Here is a 26,410-nt window from a genome sequence, read left to right on the forward strand (position 1 = left end):
TAATAACTGAATATATATTGCTAAATTCATACTGTTCCATTGGAGGCATCTGATTATTGGAAACTCTATATTGGAAATAGGATAAGAGGGGAAATGAATTATGGGAAAATTCAAAGGTTACATCTGAGATGACATGGATACTTCACATTAACTCTTTTAAAAAATCAAGATTATTTTTTAGGACAGATGTACAATCACAGCAAAATTGACCAGGAGGTACAGAGATTTCCCATATACCTCCTTGTCACTACACATGCATAGCCTCTCCCATTATCACTATGCTCTACCAGGGTGGTACATTTGTTGCAACTGATGAACCTATATGGGTACATCATAGTCACCCAAAGTCCACAGTTTACCTTAGGGTTCATTCTTGGTGGTGTACATTCCATAGGTTTGGACAAATGTATAATGACCTGTATCTATCATTATGGTACCACACAGAGTATTTTCATTGCCTTAAAAATGCTCTGTGCTCTGCTCATTCATTCTCTTCTGATCCCCTTGAAAATCCTAGCAATCACTGATCTTTTTACTGTTTCCAAAGTTTTGCTGTTTCCAGAATGTCATATAGTTGGAATCATACAATACATAGCTTTTTCTAAAGCTTTTTTTTTAATTGAGGTAACATTGGTTTATAACATTATGTAAGTTTCATGTGTACAACATTGTATTTCTAATGTTGTGTACACTACAGGGTGTTCACTGCCAAAGACTTAGTTTCCAACTGTCACCATACAGTTTATCCCTTTTTTACACATTTTACCTTCCCCTTCTCTGCCTTTGTTGGTTTGGTTTGTTCATTTATTTTGTTTGACTGTTTTATTCCACATATGGGTGGAATCATAAGGTATCTGTCACATTTCACTTATTATAATATCCTCAAGTTCCATTTATGCTGTTGCAAATGCCAAGATTTCATCTTTTTATGGCTGTGTAGTATATCAGTGTGTGTGTGTGTGTGTAATATCTTCTCTATTCATTCATCCATTGATGGACACTTGGGTTGTTTCCATATCTTGGCTATTGTATATAATGCTGCAATGAACACTATTAGAATGGTTATTATCAAAAAGGCTAGAAGTAACAAGTGTTGGCAAATGTATGGAGAAAAGGGAACCTATATATAGTTTGCATGCTGGAATGAGAATTGGTACAGGCAGTATGGAAAACAGTATGGAGATGCCTCAGTAAATTACAAATAGAACTACCATATGATCCAGCTACCCCAACTCTAGGTATTTATCCAAAGAATATGAAAACCCTAATTCAAAAAGATACATAGTATTTTTCTGATTGACTTCTCTCACTTAATAATATACATTTAAAGTATGCCCATGTCTTTTCAAAGCTTAATAGATCATTTGTTTTTAATGCTAAATAATATCCCATTACATGAATGTCAGTTCAGTCAGTTCACTTCAGTCATTCAGTTGTGTCTGACTCTCTGCAACCCCATGGGCTGCAGCATGCCAGGCCTCTTGGCCCATCACCAACTCCCGGAGCTTGCTCAAACTCACATTCATTGAGTTGGTGGTGCCATCCAACCATCTCATCCTCTGTGGTCCTCTTCTCCTCCCACCTTAAATCTTTCCCAGGATCAGGGTCTTTTCCAATGAGTCTATTTTTTTGTATCAGATGGCCACAAGTATTGGAGTTTCAGCTTCAGCATTAGTCCTTCCAAAGAATATTCAGGACTGATTTACTTTAGGATTGAAAGATTTGATCTCCTTTCAGTCCAAGGGTCTCAAGACTCTTCTCCAACACTGCAGTTAAAAAGCATCAGTTCTTTGGCACTCAGTTTTCTTTGTGGTCCAACTCTCATATCCATACATGACTACTGGAAAAACTATAGCTTTGATTATGTGGACCTTTTGTTGGCAAAGTGATGTCTCTGCTTTTTAATACACTGTCTAGGTTGGTCATAGCTTTTCTTCCAAGGAGCAAGCATCCTTTAATTTCATGGCTGAAGACACCATCTGCAGTTGTTGGAGCCCAAGAAAATAAAGTCCATCACTGTTTCCCTTGTTTCCCCATCAATCTGCCATAAAGTAACGGGACTGGATGCCATGATCTTCACTTTTAAAATATTGAGTTTTAAGCCAGCTTTTTCATTCTCCTTGCTCACTTTCATCAAGAGGCTCTTTAGTTCCTCTTTGCTTTTTGCCATAAGGGTGGTGTCATCTGCGTATCTAAGGTTATTGATATTTCTCCTGGCAATCTTGGTTCCAGCCTAGCATTTCGCATGATGTACTTACTCTGCATATAAGTTAAATAAGCAGAGTGACAATATACAGCCTTGATGTACTCCTTTCCCAATTTGGAACCAGTCCATTGTTCCACATCCAGTGCTAACTGTTGCTTCTTGACCTGCGTAAAAATTTCTATGGAGGCAGATAAGATGGTCTGGTATTCCCATCTCTTGAAGAATTTTTCACAATTTGCTGTGATTCACACAGTCAAAGGCTTTGGCATAGTCAATAAAACAGAAGTAGATGTTTTTCTGGAACTCTCTTGCTTTTTCTATGATCCAACAGTTGTTGGCAATTTGATCTCTGGTTCCTCTGCTTTTTCTAAATTCAGCTTGAACATCCGGAAGTTCATGGTTCATGTACTGTTGAAGCCTGGCTTGGAGGATTTTGAGCACGACCTTGCTAGCTTGTGAAATGAGTGCAATTGTGTGGTAGTTTGAGCATTCTTTGGCATTACCTTTCTTTGGGATTGGAATAAAAAATGACCTTTTCCTGTCTTGTGGCCACTGCTGAGTTTTCCAAATTTGCTGGCATATTGAGTGCAACACTTACACAACATCATCTTTTAGGATTTGAAATAGCTTAACTGGAATTCCATCACCTCCACTAGCTTTGTTCATAGTGATGCTTCCTAAGGCCCACTTGACTTTGCATTCCAGGATGTCTGGCTCTACTTGAGTGATCACACCATTGTGCTTATCTGGGTCATGAAGATCTTTTTTGTATAGTTCTGTGTATTCTTGCCACCTCTTCTTAATATCTTCTGCTTCTGTTAGGTCCATACCATTTCTGTCCTTTATTGTGCCCATCTTTTCATGAAATGTTCCCTTGGTATCTCTAATTTTCTTGAAGAGATCTCTAGTCTTTTGCATTCTATTGTTTTCCTCTATTTCTTTGTATTGCCTCCTCAGACAACCATTTTGCCTTTTTGCATTTCTTTTTCTTGGGGCTAGTCTTGATCACTGCCTCCTGTACAGTGTCATGAACCTCCGTCCATAGTTCTTCAAGCACTCTATCAGATCTAATCCCTTGAATCTATTTGTTACTTCCCCTGTATAATCATAAGGGATTTGATTTAGGTCATACCTGAATGTTCTATTGGCTATCTCACTTCCTTCAATTTAAGTCTGAATTTTGCAATAAGGAGTTCATGGTCTGAGCCACTGTCAGCTGCCAGTCTTGTTTTTGCTGACTGTACAGGGCTTCTCCATCTTTGGCTGCAAAGAATATAATCAATCTGATTTTGGTATTGACCATCTGGTGACATCCATGTGTAGAGTCATCTCTTATGTTGCTGGAAGAGGGTGTTTGCTATGACCAATGTGTTCTCTTGGCAAAACTCTTGTTAGCCTTTGCCCTGCTTCATTTTGTACTCCAAGGCCAGACTTGCTTGTTACTCGAGGTGTCTCTTGACTTCCTACTTTTGCATTCCAGTCCCCTATGATGAAAGGGACATCTTTTTTTTTTTTTTTTTTGGTGTTAATTCTAGGTCTTGTAGGTCATCATAGAACTGTTCAACTTCAGCTTCTTTGGCATTAGTGTTTGGGGCATAAACTTGGATTACTGTGATATTGAATGGTTTGCCTTGAAAATGAACAGAGATCATTCTGTCATTTTTGAGATCATACCCAAGTACTGCATTTCTGACTCTTGTTGACTATGATGGCTGCTCCATTTCTTCTAAGGGATTCTTTGCCACAGTAGTAGATATAACGGTCATCTGAATTAAAACTGCCCATTCCAGTCCATTTTAGTCCACTGATTCCTAAAATGTCCATGTTCATTCTTGCCATCTCCTGTTTGACCACTTCCAATTTACCTCAATTCGTGGACCTAACATTCTTGGTTCCTATGCAATATTGTTCTTTATAGCATCGGACTTTACATCCATCAGCAGTCACATCCACACCTGGGCATTGTTTTCGCTTTGGCTCCCTCTCTTCATTCTTTCTGGAGTCATCATGTGAATGCACCACAGTTTATTTATCTGTTCACCTAATTCCTTAGGTGAACACCTTAGTTCCTTCCAAGTTTTGGCAATTACAAATAAAGTTGCTATAAACAACTGTGTACACATTTTTGTGTGGACATAAGTTTCCAACTCCTTTGGGTAAATACCAAGGAGTGTGATTACTGGATTGTGTGGTAACAGTATGTTTAGTTTTGTAAGAAACCACCAAACTGTCTTTCAAAGTGGCTGCAACCATTTTGCATTCCCATCAGCAATAGATGAGAGATTCTGCTGCTTCCAAATCCTCTCCAGCATTTGGTGTTGCCAGTGTTCCCAGTTTTGGCCATTCTAATAAATGTGTAGTGGTATCTCATTGTTGTTTCAATTTGCACTTCTCTGATGATATATGATGTGGAGCATCTTTACCTATGTGTATTTGCCATCTGTATATCGTCTTTGATAAGTTGTCTGTTAAGGTTTTTGTCCCACTTTAAAATTAGGTTGCTGATTTTCTTATTTTGAGTTTTAATAATTCTTTGTGTATCTTGGATGATGACTGTCCTTTATTAGAAGCGTCTTTTGCAAATATTTTCCTCCAGTCTTTGACTTGTTTTCTCTATTGACACTGTCTTCTGCAGAGTATAATTTTCTAATTTTCATGAATTTCAGCTTGTCAATTATTTCTATCATGGATCATGCCTTTGGTATTATATCTAAAAAAGTCACTGCCATAATCAAGGGTAACTAAGTTTTTTTCCTGTATCTTCTAGACATTTTATAGTTTTATATTTTACAATTAAGGATGTGATTCATTTTGAACTATTTTTTTGTGAAAGGTGTTAGGTCTGTGTCTAGGTTAATTTTTCCCATGTGCTTGTCTGGTTGTTTCAGCACCATTTGTTTTAAAGACTATCTTTACTCCTTTCCATTGTCTTTGCTCCTTTGTTGAAGATCAACTGACCATATTTATGTGGATCTATTTACAGGCTCTTTATTGTTCCATTAATCTATTTGTTCTTTCACCAATACTACACTGTCATGATTACTATAACTTTATAATAAGTCTTAAAGTTGGGTAGTATCAGTCCTCCAACTTTGTTCTTCTCCTTCAATATTGTGTTAGCCATTCTGGGTATTTTATCTCTCCACATAAATATTAGAATCAATTTTTCAATATCCACAAAATAACATACTGGGATTTGGGGTGGTATTGCATTGAACCTACAAATCCAGTTGGGAAGAACTAATGTCTTGACAATATTGAGTCTTCCTGTCAATAAACATGGACTATCTCTATTTATTTGTTTTCTGATTTCATTCATCAGAGTTTTGTAATTTTCCTCACAAAGATCTTGTATTAATATGTATTTTATTAGATTTATACATAAGTACTTCATTTTGTAAGGTACCACTGTAAATAGTACTGTGTTTCCAATTTCAAATTCTACTTGTTCTTTGCTGGTATATAGCAAAGTGGCTGACTTCTGTGTTTTAACTTTGCATACTGCAACCTTGCCATAATTGCCTATTTGTTCTAGAGGAGTATTTTTGTTGTTGATTCTTCTGGACTTTCTACATAGATGATAATGCCATTTGTGAACAAAGGCAATCATATTTTTTTTCCCCTTCCCAATCTGTATACCTTTTCTTATCTTTTTGCACTAGCTAGAACTTCCACTCTGATAATGAAAAGGACTTTTAAGAGTGGACGTTCTTGCTTTGTACCTAATTTTAGTGGGAAGTCTTTAAGTTTCTCACCATTAATCTGATGTTAGCTGTAGGTTTTTTGTAGATATCCATTATCAATGTGAGGAATTTCTCTTCTTTTCCTAGTTTACTGAGAGGTTTTTTGTTCAATCATGAATGAGTATTACACTTTGTCAAATGTTTTTGTCAAATGTATTGAAGTGATCATGTGATCAATCTACTTCCCTTTGCAATTATATTAGTTTTTGTCTCATATATTTTTTTACTTTGTTGTTAAGGACATAAATGTTAAGGATTGTTATGTCTTGAGGAACTGACCTCTTTAACCATTATATATAATGCCTTACTTTATCTCTGATAACTCACCTTGCTTTGAAGTCTGCTCTGTCTGAAATGAATATAGCTACTCCTGCTTTCTTTTGGTTGGTGTTAGCATTTTCTCCATCCATTTACTTTTAATCTACATGAATTTTTATATCTAAAGTGAGTTTCTTATGGGCAACATACACATTGGTCTTGTTTTCTGAAAATATACTCAACTATTAAACATGCTTACCCATGAGTAGTAGAGTCTTAAGAGGTTTATAATATGTTTTACCTTTTCTGCATTTCAATTTTTATCTACAACAAAACACTTGGGTTTTGAAGCAAAAATAATAAAGAGAAAAAATTAGTATCCCCAACCATTCCATAGGAAAGTTTGTCAGTGTCGGATAAAGAACATTCCTAAATTAAACAATTTAGGTGATAAGGTGGTCACAAAACTAATTTGTGAATCTATCTACCTGACAGTCCCCATTTAGCAGCTTCAGGGAAAATATAAATGGCTAGGGGAAGGGCAAGCATGTCTCTCAAACCTCACATTTGACAGTCCAATGACATCTCCACATGCCTGGATTTTAGATAAAAGTAGTTTTACAACATTCTTTCTGTATTCTCCCAGATAAAGCTCCTTGAATTAAAAGAAGGCTCATCAGCTTAACCTCCAAGTTATCCAGGCAATGAAGGCTATAGGGGAGTAAAAGGGCGAGGGTCTGCATGAGAACACCTAGAGCCTAGCTCCACAGCATCCAGTGGGGAGAACCCTCAACAGTGGGATTCATGGTTAAAATTCTGTCACAGGCTCATTCAGGAACGATCAACACATGCATATTAAAACATCACTGAATTGCCTTCATTATGCAATTAAAAGTAATAGAAGGAAAGGAAAATATACACATGTTCAGCCCTTTTAATACAAAAGCATATCAAGTTCAAAATGGGATGCATTCTTAAGCCAATCAGGGCATATGGGTAGTAGTCTGGAAACAGAAAAGCTATTTTTCACGAGGATGCTACAGAGACTACATTCTAGATACACAGGCCCACATGAGTAACTGAATGAAAACCAGTAAATTAGGCCTGAAAAAATGGAAGATATTTCATATTAAGGATATACTGAGAAATTACTTTGAGCTAGATGGAGTTTGGGAAACTAAGCGTTTGAAGACATCGGGGAGAAAAGTGTTCAAAATAATATCTGCAAGATGTGTTAGTGCTCGCCACAGCACATAAACTAAAACTAAAGGTTGTGTCCATCTTAGTAGCTCTGTAAGAGAATATACGTGGCAAGGAAGGCATATATGGCAGGTCACAATGTTGAGATGTGAATGTGTATTTGTTCTCCTTATGTTTCTTCCTTCCTCCTTTCCATCAGGTAGCCACCACCTATAGATACAACCATGCAAGAACACAATACCATATTTCACTTAGGGATATATATATGTAACAAAACTAAACATATATATATATATATGTAATAAACTATAAAGAAAAGTCTTAAGTATGAAAAACCCAAAATCTTGATAAAAATTATCTCTGGGGAAGAAGGAGACTAACATAATCAGAGAAGACTTCAAAGTGAGCTTCAACTACATATGTGATATTATATTTCTTAATTTGAATACACAGGAATCTGCTATATTATTTTCTATAAATCTATGTCTGAAATTTTCAGAACCACCACTCTTTCTATGAGCTTTAACTCTGCTATAAAAATGATCCATTACTTAGGAATTGTGGAAAATATTGTCAAGTCTAGAGATAGATAATCAGAAATCTACCATTCAGTGATTTAAACATAATATGTTTGCAAATACTCTAATTGTATTCTTTATGTATATACACACATATAATGTTTATATATTACATATGAGTCTCGTTTCTAGAGGCTCAGTATTAGCTATAAAGATCATGGAATTGGTAATTAAATTTGCCCAGCTCTCATCTAACTTTATCTGACATCAAAGCCCATGTTATTAACACTGGCATATATAAACATTTTCTGTTACAGAAGAGATCAATACAAGGGAAATGACTACTCTTGGTCCTATAATAAAAAAAAGGAATCTAGTATTTAGTACACAGGTGTCCTTATTTCAGTGTGTTATATGGCAGACCCTTCTTAATATTCTATTATTTTGTACTTTCTTCTTTCTGGGTATCAATGGGTTAATGATATTCCAATGTAAAAATCTAACAGCAACTCAATGGACATGAGTGTGAATAAACTCCAGGTGATAGTGAAGGACAGGGAAGCCTGGCATGTTGCAGTCCAGGGGGTCGCAGAGAGTCAGATACAACTCAGAAACTGAACAACAACAATGTAAAAATGAAAGATAAAAAAGGAAGAGAAGAAAACATATTGAAAACTAATAAGAGAAGTGATGTTGGAAAAATAGCAAAGAAGCTCCAGGCCCTCATTCACCCACAAAAACATTACAAAAATGTTAATAACTAGTGGTAGTGGTTTAGTCACTAAGTCATGTCCAACTCTTATGACTCCATGGACTGCAGCCTGCCAGGCTCCTCTGCCAATGGGATTTCCCAGGCAAGAATACTGGAGTGGGTTGCCATTTCCTTCTCCAGGGAACCTTCCTGACCCAGGGATCGAACCCACATCTCCTGCATTGGCAAACGGACTCTTTACCAACTGAGCCACCAGAGAAGCCCATTGATAATTAGAGATTTAATAAAATAACCTTATAAGACATCTGAGAATAGTCAAAGGTCTACAGCAACTAAGGAACACCCAATCAGGAAAAGGCTTAATTAAAAATGGTAGGAAAATTTTTGAGGTATTACTTACCCTTTCCTTACCACCTGCCCAGTATGGCAGCAGTTTAGATATGGAGGAGGTGGCAGCCCAGTTCCCAAGCCTCCTTCAAACCAGAGGAAATACAGTATACCTTATTTCCAATATTCTAACTTGTCTGAGTGCTATCTGAAGGACTGCTCTTTGTTTTTTCTAACTTTGAAGATAGGTGGGAAAGGCAACATACAGTGCTTGAGCAAAGTCTACAAAAAGCAGAGACAAGATTATCAGTGGAGGCATACAATAGACAATCTAAGGTGCCAAGAAGAATCTGGGGTGAGGCTCTTTGGGAAATTAAGACATTTAAAAGTAGCCATATATAAAGGAGAACTGAGATATCCATACACAGGCCCAGATAACATGCTTGTGCATAAAAGCCTGAGAAAATCTTAAGCTTTAACTTTAGGATGATTCCTATGATCAGAACATATTCAGCTCATTGGTAAAGGATTACCCAGAGATGGCAACCCCTACCAAACTGCAAACAGGCTCCCAGTTTCTAACCAAAGACTTCCTGAGATTCTGGATGGTTGACATCCGCCGGGAGGGTCGCGGCTAGAGACCAGCTCCCCAGAACAGACACAAGGCGCACCAGACCAGCGCTCCGGAAACTGAGGCTGGGACCGCGGAGGCGATAAGGCGCACCACACCCGGGGAGAGTGCACTCATCAAGTCCCTGGCTGCCTGAGCTGCTCGGGTGGGGAAGGCACAATGCAGGCCCAACCAAGTCTGTGCTTTTGTGGAGTACCCGAAAACTGGAACCGCACGCAACGCCAGGCCCGCTCCCTACAGAGCAGCCTGGAGCCTGAGCAGTGTAGATGGGGAAAAGCACACACCCGTGAGCGGGGGCAAACCCAGTGTGGCCGGAACACTGCAAGTGCTTCCCACACACGCCAGTGACATTTGTCTGCAGTGCCCCTCCCTCCCCACAGCACGAATGAACAAGCGAACCTAAACAAGAGACCACCTCCGCCTGCCTGTGTCAGGGTGGAAATTAGACACTGAAGAGACCAGCAAACAGAAGCCAAATAGACAAAGGGAACCGCTTCAGAAGTGACTGGTGCAATAGATTAAAATCCCTGTAGTTAACACCGACTACACCAGAAGGGCCTATAGATATCGAGAAGTGTAAGCTGGAACAAGGAGCTATCTGAAACTGAACTGAACCCACACTGCCAGCAGCAGCTCCAGAGAAATTCTAGATATATTTTACCTTTTTTTTTTTTTTAATTAAAAAAAACATTTTTTTCTTTTTTAAATTTTTTCTCTTTCATTTTCTTTTAAAATTCCCTATTACTCCTCCATTACTCCTTAATTCATTTTCATTTTCATATATTTTTACTATTTTTTTAATTAAAAAACATTTTTAAAAATTTTTTTATTTTTTTCTCTTATTTTCTTTTAAAGTCCTCTATTGCTCCTCTATTACTCCTTAATTTTCATTTTCATTTCACTCTAACCTTGCAAAAAAAAAGAGACCCTATTTTTAAACTGAACTTCATATATATTTCTAAATTTTTTTGTGCTTTTGTTTTTTTTTTTCTATTTTTATTTATTTATTTATTTATTTTATTTTTTTTTTAATTTTTTTATTAGTTGGAGGCTAATTACTTCACAACATTTCAGTGGGTTTTGTCATACATTGATATGAATCAGCCATAGATTTACACTTATTCCCCATCCCAATCCCCCCTCCCACCTCCCTCTTCACCCGACTCCTCTGGGTCTTCCCAGTGCACCAGGCCCGAGCACTTGTCTCATGCATCCCACCTGGGCTGGTGATCTGTTTCACCATAGATAGTATACATGCTGTTCTTTTGAAACATCCCACCCTCACATTCTCCCACAGAGTTGAAAAGTCTGTTCTGTATTTCTGTGTCTCTTTTTCTGTTTTGCATATAGGGTTATCATTACCATCTTTCTAAATTCCATATATATGTGTTAGTATGCTGTAATGTTCTTTATCTTTCTGGCTTACTTCACTCTGTATAATGGGCTCCAGTTTCATCCATCTCATTAGGACTGATTCAAATGAATTCTTTTTGACAGCTGAGTAATATTCCATGGTGTATATGTGCTTTTGTTTTTAATATTGTATTTTTAAGAGTCTAACCTCTACTCTAGATTTTTAATCTTTGTTTTTCAATATTTGATATCAATTTTGGACATTTAAGAATCCAATATTCAGTACCCATTTTTACTCAGGAGTGTGTTGATTATTCTCTCCCACTTTTGACTCTCCATTTTCTCCCTCAGATCACCTCTATTTCCTCCCTCCCCCTTCTCTTCCTAATCCAATTCTGTGAATCTCTGGATGTCTGGGCTATGGAGAACACTTAGGGAACAAAAGAACTGCATAGATCTGTCTCTCTCCTCTTTGAGTCTCCCCTTTTCTCCTGCTGCTCATCTCTATCTCCCTCCTCCCTCTCCTCTTCTTCATGTAACTCTGTTAACCTCTCTGGGTGTCCTTCACGGTGGAGAATCTTTTCACCATTAACCTAGAAGTTTTATTATCAGTGCTGTATAGTTGGAGAAGTCTTTAGGCTACTGGAAGAATAAGACAGAAATCCAGAGGCAGGAGACTTAAGCCCAAAACCTGAGAACACAAGAAAACTCCTGACTACAGGGAACATTAAGTAATAAGAGATCATCCAAATGCCTCCATACCTACACCAAAATCAACCACCACTCAAGAGCCAATAAGTTCCATATCAAGACATACCACACAAATTCTCCAGCAATGCAGGAATATGGCCCTGAGTGTCAACATACAGGATGCCCAAAGTTACACCAAGCACATAGACCCATCTCAAAACTCACTACTGGACACTCCATTGCACTCCAGAGAGAAGAAATCCAGTCCCACACACCAGAACACTGATGCAAGCTTCCCTAACCAGGAAACCTTGACAAGCCAATCGTCTAACCCCACCCACTGGGTGAAACCTCCACAAAAAAAAGGAACCACAGACCACCAGAATACAGAAAGCCCACACCAGACACAGAAGTCTAAACAAGATGAAAAGGCAGAGAAATACCCAGCAGGTAAAGGAACATGAAAAATGCCCACCAAGTCAAACAAAAGAGGAGGAGATAGGGAATCTACCTGAAAAAGAATTTAGAATAATGATAATAAAAATGATCCAAAATCTTGAAAACAAAATGGAGTTACAGATAAATAGCCTGGAGACAAAGACTGAGAAGATGTAAGAAATGTTTAATAAGGAACTAGGAGAAATAACAAAGAGTCAATTAAAAATGAATAATGCAATAAATGAGATAAAAAATACTCTGGAGGGAACCAACAGTAGAATAACGGAGACAGAAGATAGGATAAGTGAGGTAGAAGATAAAATGGTGGAAATAAATGAAGCAGAGAGGAAAAAAGAAAAAAGAATCAAAAGAAATGAGGACAACCTCAGGGACCTCTGGGACAATGTGAAACGCCCAAACATTTGAAACATAGGAGTCCCAGAAGAAGAAGACAAAAAGAAAGGTCATGAGAAAATACTCGAGGAGATAATAGCTGAACATTTCCCTAAAATGGGGAAGGAAATAGTTACACAGGTCCAAGAAACCCAGAGAGTCCCAAACAGGATAAACCCAATGGGAAACACACCAAGACACATATTAATCAAATTAACAAAGATCAAACACAAAGAACAAATATTAAAAGCAGCAAGGGAGAAACAACAAATAACACACAAAGGGATTCCCATAAGGATAACAATAGAATAGAATTATCTTTCAATAGAAACTCTTCAGTCCAGAAGGGAATGGCATGACATACTTAAAATATGAAAGAGAATAACCTACAACCTAGATTACCATACCCAGCAAAGATCTCATTCAGATATGAAGGAGAATTTAAAAGCTTTACAGACAAGCAAAAGCTGAGAGAATTCAGCACCACCAAACCAGCTCTTCAACAAATGCTAAAGGATCTTCTCTAGACAGGAAACACAGAAAGGTTGTATAAACGCGAACCCAAAACAACAAAGCAAATGGCAATAGGACCATACCTATCAATAATTACCTTAAATGTAAATGGGTTGAATGCCCCAACCAAAAGACAAAGACTGGCTGAATGGATAAAAAAACAACACCCCTATATATGCTGTCTACAAGAGACCCACCTCAAAACAATGGACACATACAGACTAAAAGTGAAGGGCTGGAGAAAAATATTTCATGCAAACGGAGACCAAAAGAAAGCAAGAGTCTCAATACTCATATCAGATAAAATAGACTTTAAAACAAAGGCTGTGAAAAGAGACAAAGAAGGACACTACATAATGATCAAAGGATCAATCCAAGAAGGAGATACAACAATTATAAATATATATGCACCCAACATAGGAGCACCACAATATCTAAGGCAAATGCTAACAAGTATGAAAGAGGAAATTAATAGTAAGACAATAATAGTGGGAGACTTTAATACCCCACTCACAACTATGGATAGATCAACTAAACAGAAAATTAACAAGGAAACACAAACTTTAAATGACACAATGGAACAGCTAGGCCTAATTGATATCTATAGGACATTTCACCCCAAAACAATCAATTTCACCTTTTCCTCAAGTGCACACGGAACCTTCTCCAGAATAGATCACATCCTTGGCCATAAATCTAGCCTTGGGAAATTCAAAAAAATTGAAATCATTTCAGTCATCTTTTCTGACCACGGTGCAGTAAGATTAGATCTCAATTACAGGAAAAAAAATTATTAAAAATTCAAACATATGGAGGCTAAATAACATGCTTCTGAATAACCAACAAAACATAAGAGAAATCAAAAAAGAAATCAAAATATGCATAGAAACGAATGAAAATGAAAACACAACAACCCAAAACCTATGGGACACTGTAAAAGCAGTGCTAAGGGGAAGGTTCATAGCATTACAGGCTTACATCAAGAAACAAGAAAAAAGTCAAATAAATAACATAACTCTACACCTAAAGCAACTAGAGAAGTAAGAAATGAAGAACCCCAAGGTTAGTAGAAGGAAAGAAATCTTAAAAATTGGGGCAGAAATAAATGCAAAACAAACTAAAGAGACCATAACAAAAATCAACAAAGCTAAAAGCTGGTATTTTGAAAAAATAAACAAAACTGACAAACCGTTAGCAAGACTCATTAAGAACAAAGGGAGAAGAACCAAAGCAACAAAATTAGAAATGAAAATGGAGAGATCACGACAGACAACACTGAAATACAAAGGATCATAAGAGACTACTACCAGCAGCTATATGCCAATAAAATGGACAGCTTGGAAGAAATGGACAAATTCTTAGAAAAGTATAACTTTCCAAACCTGAACCAGGAAGAAATAGAAGATCTTAACAGACCCATCACAAGCACGGAAATCGAAACTGTAATCAGAAATCTTCCAGCAAACAAAAGCCCAGGACCAGATGGCTTCACAGCTGAATTCTACCAAAAATTTAGAGAAGAGCTAACACCTGTCTTACTCAAACTCTTCCAGAAAATTGCAGAAGAAGGCAAACTTCCAAACTTATTCTATGAGGCCACCATCACCCTAATTCCAAAACCAGACAAAGATGCCACAAAAAAAGAAAACTACAGGCCAATATCACTGATGAACATAGATGCAAAAATCCTTAACAAAATTCTAGCAAACAGAATCCAACAACATATTAAAAAGATCATACATCATTACCAAGTGGGCTTTATCCCAGGAATGCAAGGATTCTTTAATATCTGCAAGTCAATCAATGTAATACACCACATTAACAAATTGAAAGATAAAAGCCATATGATTATCTCAATAGATGCAGAAAAAGCCTTTGACAAAATTCAACATCCATTTATGATTAAAACTCTCCAGAAAGCAGGAATAGAAGGAACATACCTCAACATAATAAAAGCTATATATGACAAACCCACAGCAAGCATTACCCTCAATGGTGAAAAATTGAAAGCATTTCCCCTGAAATCAGGAACAAGGGTGCCCACTCTCACCACTACTATTCAACTTAGTTTTGGAAGTGTTGGCCACAGCAATCAGAGCAGGAAAAGAAATAAAAGGAATCCAGATAGGAAAAGAAGAAGTGAAACTCTCGCTGTTTGCAGATGACACGATCCTCTACAAAGAAAACCCTAAAGACTCTACCAGAAAAATTACTAGAGGTAATCAATGAATAAAGTTGCAGGATATAAAATTAACACACAGAAATCCCTTGCATTCCTATATACTAACAATGAAAAAACAGAAAGAGAAATTAAGGAAACAATAGCATTCACCATTGCAACAAAAAGAATAAAATACTTAAGAGTATATCTACCTAAAGAAACAAAAGACCTATACATAGAAAACTATAAAACACTGATGAAAGAAATCAAAGAGGACACAAACAGATGGAGAAACATACCGTGTTCATGGATTGGAAGAATCAATATTGTCAAAATGGCTATTCTACCCAAAGCAATCTATAGATTCAATGCAATCCCTATCAAGCTACCAACGATATTTTTCACAGAACTAGACCAAAGAATTTCACAATTTGTATGGAAATACAAAAAACCTCGAATAGCCAAAGTAATCTTGAAAAAGAAGAATGGAACTGGAGGAATCAACCTGCCTGACTTCAGACTCTACTACAAAGCCACAGTCATCAAGACAGTGTGGTACTGGCACAAAGACAGAAATATAGACCAATGGAACAGAATAGAAAGCCCAGAGATAAATCCACGAACCTATGGACACCTTATCTTTGACAAAGGAGGCAAGGATATACAATGGAAAAAAGACAACCTCTTTAACAAGTGGTGCTGGGAAAACTGGTCAACCACTTGTAAAAGAATGAAACTAGAACACTTTCTAACACCATACACAAAAATAAACTCAAAATGGATTAAAGATCTAAATGTAAGACCAGAAACTATAAAACTCCTAGAGGAGAACATAGGCAAAACACTCTCCGACATAAATCACAGCAAGATCCTCTATGACCCACCTCCCAGAATATTGGAAATAAAAGAAAAACTAAACAAATGGGATCTAATGAAACTTAAAAGCTTTTGCACTACAAAAGAAACTATAAGTAAGGTGAAAAGACAGCCGTCAGATTGGGAGAAAATAATAGCAAATGAAGAAACAGACAAAGGATTAATCTCAAAAATATACAAGCAACTCCTGCAGCTCAATTCCAGAAAAATAAATGACCCAATCAAAAAATGGGCCAGAGAACTAAACAGACATTTCTCCAAAGAAGACATACAGATGGCTAACAAACACATGAAAAGGTGCTCAACATCACTCATTATTAGAGAAATGCAAATCAAAACCACAATGAGGTACCATTACACGCCAGTCAGGATGGCTGCTATCCAAAAGTCTACAAGCAATAAATGCTGGAGAGGCTGTGGAGAAAAGGGAACCCTCTTACACTGTTGGTGGGAATGCAAACTAGTACAGCCACTATGGAGAACAGTGTGGACATTCCTTAAAAAACTGGAAATAGAACTGCCATATGACCCAGGAATACCACTTCTGGGCATACACACTGAGGAAACCAGATCTGAAAGAGACACATGCACCCCAATGTTCATCGCAGCACTGTTTATAATAGCCAGGACATGGAAGCAACCTAGATGCCCATCAGCAGATGAATGGATAAGGAAGCTGTGGTACATATACACCATGGAATTCTACTCAGCCATCAAAAAGAATTCATTTGAACCAGTCCTAATGAGATGGATGAAACTGGAGCCCCTTATACAGAGTGAAGTAAGCCAGAAAGATAAAGAACATTACAGCATACTAACACATATATATGGAATTTAGAAAGATGGTAACGATAACCCTATATGCAAAACAGAAAAAGAGACACAGAAATACAGAACAGACTTTTGAACTCTGTGGGAGAAGGTGAGGGTGGGATGTTTCAAAAGAACAGCATGTATACTATCTATGGTGAAACAGATCACCAGCCCAGGTGGGATGCACGAGACAAGTGCTCCAGCCTGGTGCACTGGGAAGACCCAGAGGAATCGGGTGGAGAGGGAGATGGGAGGGGGGATCGGGATGGGGAATAAGTGTAAATCTATGGCTGATTCATATCAATGTATGACAAAACCCACTGAAATGTTGTGAAGCAATTAGCCTCCAACTAATAAAAAAATTTAAAAAAAAAAAAAAAAAAGGGAGGGGTTATATGTATACCTATGGATGATTCATATTGAGGTTTGACAGAAAACAACAAAATTCTGTAAAGCAATTATGCATCAATAAATAAATAAAAAAGAAAAAAAGAAAAAAAAAAGAAATCAAAGAGGACGTAAACAGATGGAGAAATATACCGTGTTCATGGACTGGAAGAATAAATATTGTCAAAATGGCTATACTACCCAAAGCAATCTACAGATTCAATGCAATCCCTATCAAACTACCAATGGTATTTTTCACAGAACTAGAACAAATAATTTCACAATTTGTATGGAAATACAAAAAACCTTGAACAGCTAAAACAATCTTGAGAAAGAAGAATGGAACTGGAGGGATCAACCTGCTTGACTTTAGGCTCTACTACAAAGCTACAGTCATTAATACAGTGTGGTACTGGCACAAAGACAGAAATATAGATCAATGGAACAGAATAGAAAGCCCAGAGATAAATCCACACACCTATGGACACCTTATCTTTGACAAAGGAGGAAAGAATACACAATGGAGAAAAGACAACCACTTTAACAAGTGGTGCTGGGAAAACCAGTCAACCACTTGTAAAAGAATGAATCTAGAGCACTCTCTAACACCATACACAAAAATAAACTCAAATGGATTAAAGATCTAAATGTAAGACTAGAAACTATAAAACTCCTAGAGGAAAACTTAGGCAAAACACTCTGACATAAATCATAGCAGGGTCCTCTATGACTCACCTCCCAGAGTAACGGAAATAAAAGCAAAAATAAACAAATGGGACCTAATGAAACTTAAAAGCTATTGCACAATGAAGGAAACTATAAACAAGGTGAAAAGACAGCCTTCAGAATGGGAGAAAATAATAGCAAGTGAAGCAACAGACAAAGAATTAATCTCAAAAATATACAAACAGCTCATGCAGCTCAATTCCAGAAAAATAAATGACCCAATCAAAAAATGGGCCAAAGAACTAAACAGACATTTCTCCATAGAAGACATATAGATGGCTGAGAAACACATGAAAAGATGCTGAACATCACGCATTATCAGAGAAATGCAAATCAAAACCACAATGAGGTACCATCTCACGCCGGTCAGAATGGCTTCTATCCAAAAGTCTACAAACAATAAATGCTGGAGAGGGTGTGGAGAAAAGGGAACCCTCTTACACTGTTGGTGGGAATGCAAACTATTACAGCCACTATGGAGAACAGTGTGGAGATTCCTAAAAAAACTGGAAATAGATCTGCCATAGGACCCAGCATTCCCACTGCTGGACATACACAGTGAGGAAACCAGAATTGAAAGAGACACGTGTACCCCAATGCTCATCACAGCACTGTTTATAGTAGCCAGGACATGGAAGCAACCTAGGCGTCCATCAACAGATGAATGGATAAGAACACTGTGGTACATACACACAATGGAATATTACTCAGCCATTAAAAAGAATACATTTCATTCAGTTCTAATGAGGTGGATGAAACTGGAGCCTAATATACAAAGTGAAGTAAGTCAGAAAGGGAAACATCAATACAGTATACTAATGCATATATATGGAATTTAGAAAGATGGTAGCGATGAACCTATATGCGAGACAGCAACAGAGACACAGATGTATAGACCAGTCTTTTGGACTCTGTGGGAGAAGGCGAACGTGGGATGATTTCAGAGAATAGCATTGAAACATGTATATTATCATATGTGAAACAGATTGTCAGTCCAGGTTTGATGCATGAGACAGGGTCCTCAGCACTGGTGCACTGTGATGACCTTGAGGGACGGGATGGGGAAGGAGGTGGGAGGGGAGATCTGGATGGGGAACACATGTACACCCATGGCTGATTCATGTCAATGTTTGGCAAAAACCACTACAATATTGTAAAGTAATTAACCTCCAATTAAAATAAATAAATTAAAAAATAAATAAATAAATGCAATGTCCTTACATTAAAAAAATAATAAAAGAAGTGGCAAGAATACATAGAAGAACTATTCAAAAAAGATCTTCATGACCCAGATAATCATGATGGTGTGGTCACTCACCTAGAACCAGACATCCTGGAATGCGAAGTCAAGTGGGCCTTAGGAAGCATCACTAGGAACAAAGCTGGTAGAGGTAATGGAATGCCAGTTGAGCAATTTCAAAGATTGATGCTGTGAATGTGGTGCACTCAATATTCCAGCAAATTTGGAAAACTCAGCAGTGGCCACAGGACTGGAAAAGGTCAGTCTTCATTCCAATCCCAAAGAAAGGCAATGCCAAAGAATGTTGAAACTACCACACAATTGTACTTGTCTTGCAGGCTAGCAAATTAATGCTCAGCATTCTCCAAGTTAGGCTTCAGTAGTATGTGAACCAAGAATTTACAGATATTCAAGCTGGATTTATAAAAGGCAGAACAACCAGAGATCAAATTACCAATATCCATTGAATCATAGAAAAAGCAAGATAATTCCAGAAAAACCTCTACTTCTGCTTCATTGACTATGCTAAATCCTTTGACTGTGTGGATCACAACAAAGTGGAAAATTCTTAGAGATGGGAATACCAGACCACTTTACCTGCCTCCCAAGATATCTGTATGCAGGTCAAGAGGCAAGTTAGCACCAAACATTGAACAACAGCTGGTTCCACATTGGGAGAGCAGTACATCAAGGCTGCATATTGTTCCCCTGCTTATTTAACTTATATGCAGAATACATCATGCAAAATGCCTGGCTGGATGAAGCACAGCTGGAATCAAGATTGCTGGGAGAAATATCAATAATCTCACATATGTAGATGACATCACCATAATGGCAGAAAGCAATAGTAACTAAAGAGCCTCTTGATGAAAGTGAAAGAGGAGAGTGAAAAAGTTGGCTTAAAACTCAACATTCAAAAAACTAAGATCACGGCATCCAGTCTGATCACTTCATGGCAAATAGATGGGGAAACAATGGAAACAGTGACAGACTTTATTTTCTTGGGCTCCAAAATCACTGTAGATGGTGACTGCAGCCATAAAATTAAAATACACTTGCTCTTTGGAAGAAAAGCTCTGACCAACCTAGTGAAAGTCTCTCAGTCAAGTCCAACTCTTTGTGACTCAATGTACTATACAGTCCATGGAATTCTCTAGGCCAGAATACTGGAATGGGTAGCCTTTCCCTTCTCTAGGGGATCTTCCCAACCCAGGAATCAAACCCAGGTCTCCCACATTGCAGGCAGATTCTTTACCAGCTGAGCCACAAGGGCAGCCCTAGACAGTGTATTACGAAGCAGAGACATTACTTTTCTGACAAAGGTCTGTCTAGTCAAAGCTATGGGTTTTCCAGTAGTCATGTATGGACCATAAAGAAAGCTGAGCACCAAAGAATTGATGCTTTTGAACTGTGGTGTTGGAGAAGACTCTCGAGTGTCCATTGGACTGCAAGGAGATCCAACCAGTCCATCCTAAAGGAAATCAGTCCTGAATATTCATTGGAAGGACTGATGCTGAAGCTCCAATACTTTGGTCACCTGATGTGAAGAATTGACTCATTGGAAAAAGACCCTGATGCTGGGAAAGATTGAAGGCAGGAGAAGAGAATGACAGAGCTTGAGATGTTTGGATGGTATCACCTACTTGTTGGACATGAGTTCAAACGAGCTCTGGGAGTTGGTGATAGGGAAGCCTGGCGTGCTGCAGTCCATGGGGTCACAAAGAGTCAGATACGACTGAGTGACTGAACTGAACTGAAATCACACTAAGCAGGAAGGGGCATTCTCCTCATTTCTGAGTGGATAAACTGAGGATTCAGACCACCAAAGGGTCCAAAAGTATGAGGTGGTCTTTGTCACCTTTAAGACTCCTCCAGAGCATCAGTAGTGGTGGGGACTAGTGGAGGGAGGAAAATCTAGCAGAAGGGGAAGGAGTGCCAAGCAGTCATGGCATTATGCACAACTATATCCCTCCCAGATATAGAAGGGTGTTTCCTACTGGCAGTCAGTCGACCTGCTGGTAGACTTGCTTGTATCCATCCCTAAATATGAAGGACACCTAGAGGGTTGGGCCTTGCATGTGTCCATTGAGCCAGACACAGATTTCAGTCACTACCTCATTTGATTACCACAATAGCTCCTCTGTAAAACATGTTCTATCTTCATTTAATAAAGAAATAAGCTGATATTTGTTTATATTCTGACTTATTGGAAAAGTCCCTGATTCTGGGAATGATTGATGGCAGAAGGAAAAGAGGGCATCAGAGGATGAGATGGCTGGATGGCATCACCTGATGCAACGGACATGAACTTAGGCAAATTTCCCTGTCCCTCTGAAGGATAGGGAGGCCTAGTGTGCTGCAGTCCATGGGGCTGCAAAAAGTCAGACATGACTGGGCAGCTGAACAAGGCTGATATTAAAGAAACATATCTGTAATGATTAATAGGTTTGTGCTTCTAAATAAGAGACCCAGAGATAATATAAGATTTATGTCTTTAAATGGTGTCTCAAATATTTATTGTCTCCATTCCCTTTATAATCTGATTGGTAAATTCTTTGATTCTTTTTTTTCCTGACACATGTATAGTTATTTTGAGAAAATAAGAAAAAAACCAGCTAATCAAGAAAATAAAAAGACACATTCAGAGATATATATATAATGCATGCTTTAAAATGAGATAGTATATCTACTGACTGCTTTTTGAACTGCTTTATTAGCTTTACAATATGTAATAGACATCTTTTCATGCAAGTTCATAACATTTCCCCTGCTTTTCTGCAAGTTGACATAAATTCTTACAAAGTCAAAAGTGAAAATGAAATCACTAATCTGAAAAATGACAGAACATGGAAGGTTCAGAATAAAGGGTATATCAAGAAAATGCAAGTTTGCAAAGCATGGGGTTTATGATTATTAACCTCAGCACTCAAGGCATAAGGCAAAATTCATCATGATGGTCATGGTGAGGAGGATCTCCAATAAGAATGCGCAGACTGTACCTCAGCTGAAGCTCCCTAATTTTCCTCCTTAGCTCTCTCATCTCCCCCATGAACCTCTCCATATCATCAGCATCCCCATCTATGATGTCAATGTTATTGACAAGCCCATTGGGCATATCCTCTCTAAAATCCTGAGCAGGTGGGTCCCAATCCCCTCTAACATTTTCTCTAGGTTTGAGGCCTTCACCACCTCCCATAGGGCAAGCTTCTTCATTCCACACTGGAGCCTGCTCCTCTTCTCTCCTTTCCTTGGGGTCCTTTTCCATCTTGAGATTTTTTCCCCTGCTTCTTCTTCCTAGGAGATGAATGGATTGAATGCTTTGTCATAACAAGATTCAGAGCTCTATAAGCAAATGTTTCACCACCTGAGAGACTTCAGTGTGCCCTCTAAGAAGGCGCCCCAGATCCAAAGAAAAGAAAGTGAAAGTGAAGTCGCTCAGATATCCCACTCTTTGATATTCCAAAGATTGTAGCCTACCAGGTTCCTCCATCCATGGTATTTTCCAGGCAAGAGTACTGAAGTGGGCTGCCATTTCCTTCTACAGCCCCAGATCCTGCCCTGCCCCAAAGCCCATCATTTTCCCTGAAAATCCTTCCCCCCTCCACTCCTGGCTCCCAGTGTGTGGTGGACTGGAACATGGCCGAAAGACCAGGCCTTAGCCTTCAGAGCTCCTTACAAGTTGTCCAGGGGTACCCAGAGCTTGCCCTTCTACTCCCTTCTTCCGTCACCAGGCACAGGCCCACAGTATCAGCCAGGTTTCTCCTGCACTTAGTCGGGCAGGGAGGCTGGAATTCCCCCCATTCTGCCCTGTGCACCCCTACCATAGAGTCCCAGGCACCTCCCATACCTGCAGGGATCAGAAGCAGTCTTCGTCTCTCAGCCTTGAAATCTGCTGCAGCAACGGACCTAAAGACCTACAGACAGACAATAGCCAGCACTGATCACTTTGATTAAAGGACCAGCGTGGGGGTGGGGCGCCAGCTGTCTAGTGGGTTTAGGACTCTGCTAGAAATGTGTTGCTGCCTTCCCTTTCTCCTCTATCCCATCTCACGGCTTTTATTCCTGCCTTGTGACCCTGTCTTCCAGAAACAGACATTCTAATCAAAGCTGATTATTTCCAAACCTCTTCTTTAGGCCCCTCATCTCCACTGTCTGGTCCTTCCCCGTCATCTAATTAGCATTTCTTGAAAGCAAAGGGACAACTTGCGAGGCAGGGGTAGTCCGAAGAGCTTACTGGGGGGCTACGTGGTTCATTTATAAATAATTTTAATGTAGGTATCTGCCAGGACCTTTCGGGGACCAGTGGACTTTCTGGCGCTCACCCTTCTTCCACTGCTCACCATTTTATGCATCAAGATGGATGAAGGGCGAAGAGGTAACGTGGGCATAACAAACCTATCCCCGTTGTGGCGTCAGCGCTTTGTCAGGCTTACCCTAGCGTCCGCAGGCAGCGCCCACACTCACACCGACCTGCAGCGACCAGAAACTGTTTCCTGCTTCCGACCTATGTTCAGAAGTCCATAGCACACGCAATCGATCGCCTCTTCCATAGAAGGGACGTGCTTCCCACACCTAATCCCTGTCTCTATCCTCTGCAGCAGACGCCCGGTCCCCTCCCCACTCCTCCTTCGAGTTCCCACAGCCACCATTTCCGGCTCCAAAATGGAAGGAAGGTGAAGAAATACCGGGAACGGAGGCTGAGACCCGCTGCAGAGTCTGCCACCCCCAGCCCAGGGTCGCCGGTTGCGCGCCCCTCCCGGCGCGCTGCAGTAATCAGGTCGTTTCCTTGCAGTCTCCTTTCCCGGTCCTTCTCTTCCAGACATTGCCCAATCGCCCAACTCTTAGGAGATACTGTCTCGTACCCATTCTTCAACCCTTGGCGCCTCTTGAATTCCTCCCACCAAGTCCTCCATTTCTTGCACCAAATGTGAGGTCATCGGAGAAGCAGTAGAGAGAATCCAGTCCTGGACTCGCTCTGGTCTTTACCCTCAGGCCCCCGCTCCCCTCCCCAGTCAGCGCCCTCCAACCTGCCGAGGATCGCGGTCGGCTTCCACGACTTCCTCCTTTCTGGGTACAGTTCGCCCACCGTAAGGTAATAGCGAGCCAGCGTATAGCCGCAAAGGACTATGGACTGCAACTGGAAGGAGAGACCAATTTAAGCGCGGGCTCTAGGTCTGCGTCACTGTGAGCTCACATCCCCAATTAAGGTTCCTACCTGCGGTGCTGGAGAGAACTGGGGGCGGGAGCGGGGGCGTGGCCACCTTTTGCCTCATTCCCCCTTTCTCCCCAACTATACTACTGGGTGCTGCACATCCATTATTTATTTATTTATTTGCTTATCTATCTATTCATTTTCCTATTTAGCATCTTCGACACCACATGGGTCACAATATTTTGTCGTTCGTATTTGCCTTTTTCCTGATTTCTGCTGGAGCTTTTAAAGAATTGCTTCTTCCTCTTCTGTACTATTAAATGTCCACTTTTCTCCCTTCCACTCTGCAGTAAGTAAAGCCTAGAATTTCCCCTATCAGTCTTGTTGGTTTTGTCCCAGGTTGGAACCGGGACAGGGTGTGTTGGGGGCGGTGCGAGTCTAGAAAGTCTGGAAGTAGGAGGTAACATTAAACAACAACAACGACAACAACTTTCACCCTAATTATTTCCCTTTCTGTTTATTTTTTGAAGGGGTGGGTGATTGTTTTTGTTCTATTTCCCATCAGTATACATTCATGTTTTGGTTGTTGTAATTAGACTATGCAGTTATTTTCAGTTGAAAACTAAGATTAAAGTTGCAAAACCTTGCCATTCTGTTTATGCTGTTGAATCATCCTACAAATATAGTCTCTCCGGATAGCACCCTACACCTCCTTCAAAGGACTCTGAAATATAAACCCAAGCTGCTAGTTTCATTTGTAAAGGTCCTCTGTGCAGTCCTTTTATAAGATGAAGCAGTGAGTCTAAGGGAGTCTTGGTGGATTTTCAGATCTTGAGAATCTGTGACAAATTTATGAGCTCCTCTAAATTATATTAGTGCAACTTCACTTTACAAACAAAACACTTGCATTACCTCTAAAACAGAGAAGGTCGTCCCACAATTCAGAACAATAATTTGAGAAAGTTATGCTGACAGGTAAAAAGAGTTGTGAAGCTACAATATTAAAACAATATTATACCAGAATAGATATAGGACAAATGAGAAGAGAAAGTCAATTTTCAAACCTGAATATATTTTCAAACCTAGAGAAATATTAGTAATCTGATTGAAATATTTTGAATCAATAGGGAAAGGTTAGATTACTGAAAAAATGGTTCTGGGATAATTAGCTATTTGAAAAAAAATGAAGTGTATTATTCATTTTATACACTTGAATAGACATTAAATATTTAGATAAAAAGACATGTCATTGAAATAGTATATAATAAATGTTATTTTGTATAAATTTTAGGATTAAAATGTTTTTAATATACCACCAGAGACAGACATAGCCAAAAAGCAAATGGTCCAGTCCTGCTGGGGACCCTATAAATCTAAGGAACCATGTAGGATGCTCCTCAGAATTATCCCAATTACAGATGGGAAACTGGAGTGTTTATCCATGAATATGGGTCCTTTATTGGTGGACATTACCCTGAGAATGTTAAAATCTCTGGCACATATAGATTGTCCTAAGCCTGACCTGAGCAAGCTCCCAAGGTACCAAAAAGAGCCCTCAGTAAGATTTAGGGATAGTTAGAGATAGGATAGGGTTTCCCTGGTGGCTCAGATGGCAAAGAATCTGCCTGCAATGCGGAAGACCTGGGTTTGATCCCGGGTTGGGAAGATCCCCTAGAGGAGGGCATGGCAACCAACTGCAGTATACTTGCCTTGAGAATCTTATGGACAGAGCCTGGTGGGCTATAGTCCATGGGGTCTCAAAGAGTCGGACACGACTGAGTGACTAAGCACAGCACACACAGAGATAGGATAAGGTGGAAGGACACTATCATCTTTATCCTTGCCTCTAGAATTACACAATTCACATTTTACTCTAAATCAATCCAAACATATACCTTCAAAATGAATACATATACATCCATTCCCATGTTTATGGCTATTGGACTGTTTGTAGTTTTCATTATGAGATACAATGTCAGTTGAACTTTTTTGTACACAAATTTTTGATACTAATATGAAAGTTTTAAATTCCTAGAATGGTTGTTGCTGTATATGACTATGGATGCTTTTAAC

At 39.1% G+C, this 26,410-nt stretch overlaps 1 protein-coding gene across 5 annotated transcripts; it reads right to left on the reverse strand.

Annotated features, from left to right (window-relative positions):
• Window positions 1-21,879: 21,879 nt before the first annotated feature.
• BEX5 (brain expressed X-linked 5) lies at window positions 21,880-24,370 on the reverse strand. 5 transcript variants are annotated; one of them, XM_043896030.1, is made up of 4 exons: window positions 24,213-24,370; window positions 23,619-23,689; window positions 23,033-23,099; window positions 21,880-22,479 (listed from the first exon to the last, which is right to left on the reverse strand). In XM_043896030.1, exon 4 carries the CDS (start codon window positions 22,448-22,450, stop codon window positions 22,112-22,114), a length of 339 nt encoding a protein of 112 aa, XP_043751965.1. In that variant the 5' UTR covers window positions 22,451-22,479; window positions 23,033-23,099; window positions 23,619-23,689; window positions 24,213-24,370; the 3' UTR covers window positions 21,880-22,111. The 5 variants fall into 5 exon arrangements, with proteins under 5 accessions (XP_043751965.1, XP_043751964.1, XP_043751961.1 ...); XM_043896029.1 differs by lacking the exon at window positions 23,619-23,689 and having other exon boundaries at window positions 24,217-24,369; XM_043896026.1 differs by lacking the exon at window positions 23,619-23,689 and having other exon boundaries at window positions 24,048-24,369.
• Window positions 24,371-26,410: the final 2,040 nt, after the last annotated feature.

The sequence above is a fragment of the Cervus elaphus genome, chromosome X (assembly GCF_910594005.1).
Source record: "Cervus elaphus chromosome X, mCerEla1.1, whole genome shotgun sequence".
Lineage (NCBI taxonomy): Eukaryota > Metazoa > Chordata > Mammalia > Artiodactyla > Cervidae > Cervus > Cervus elaphus.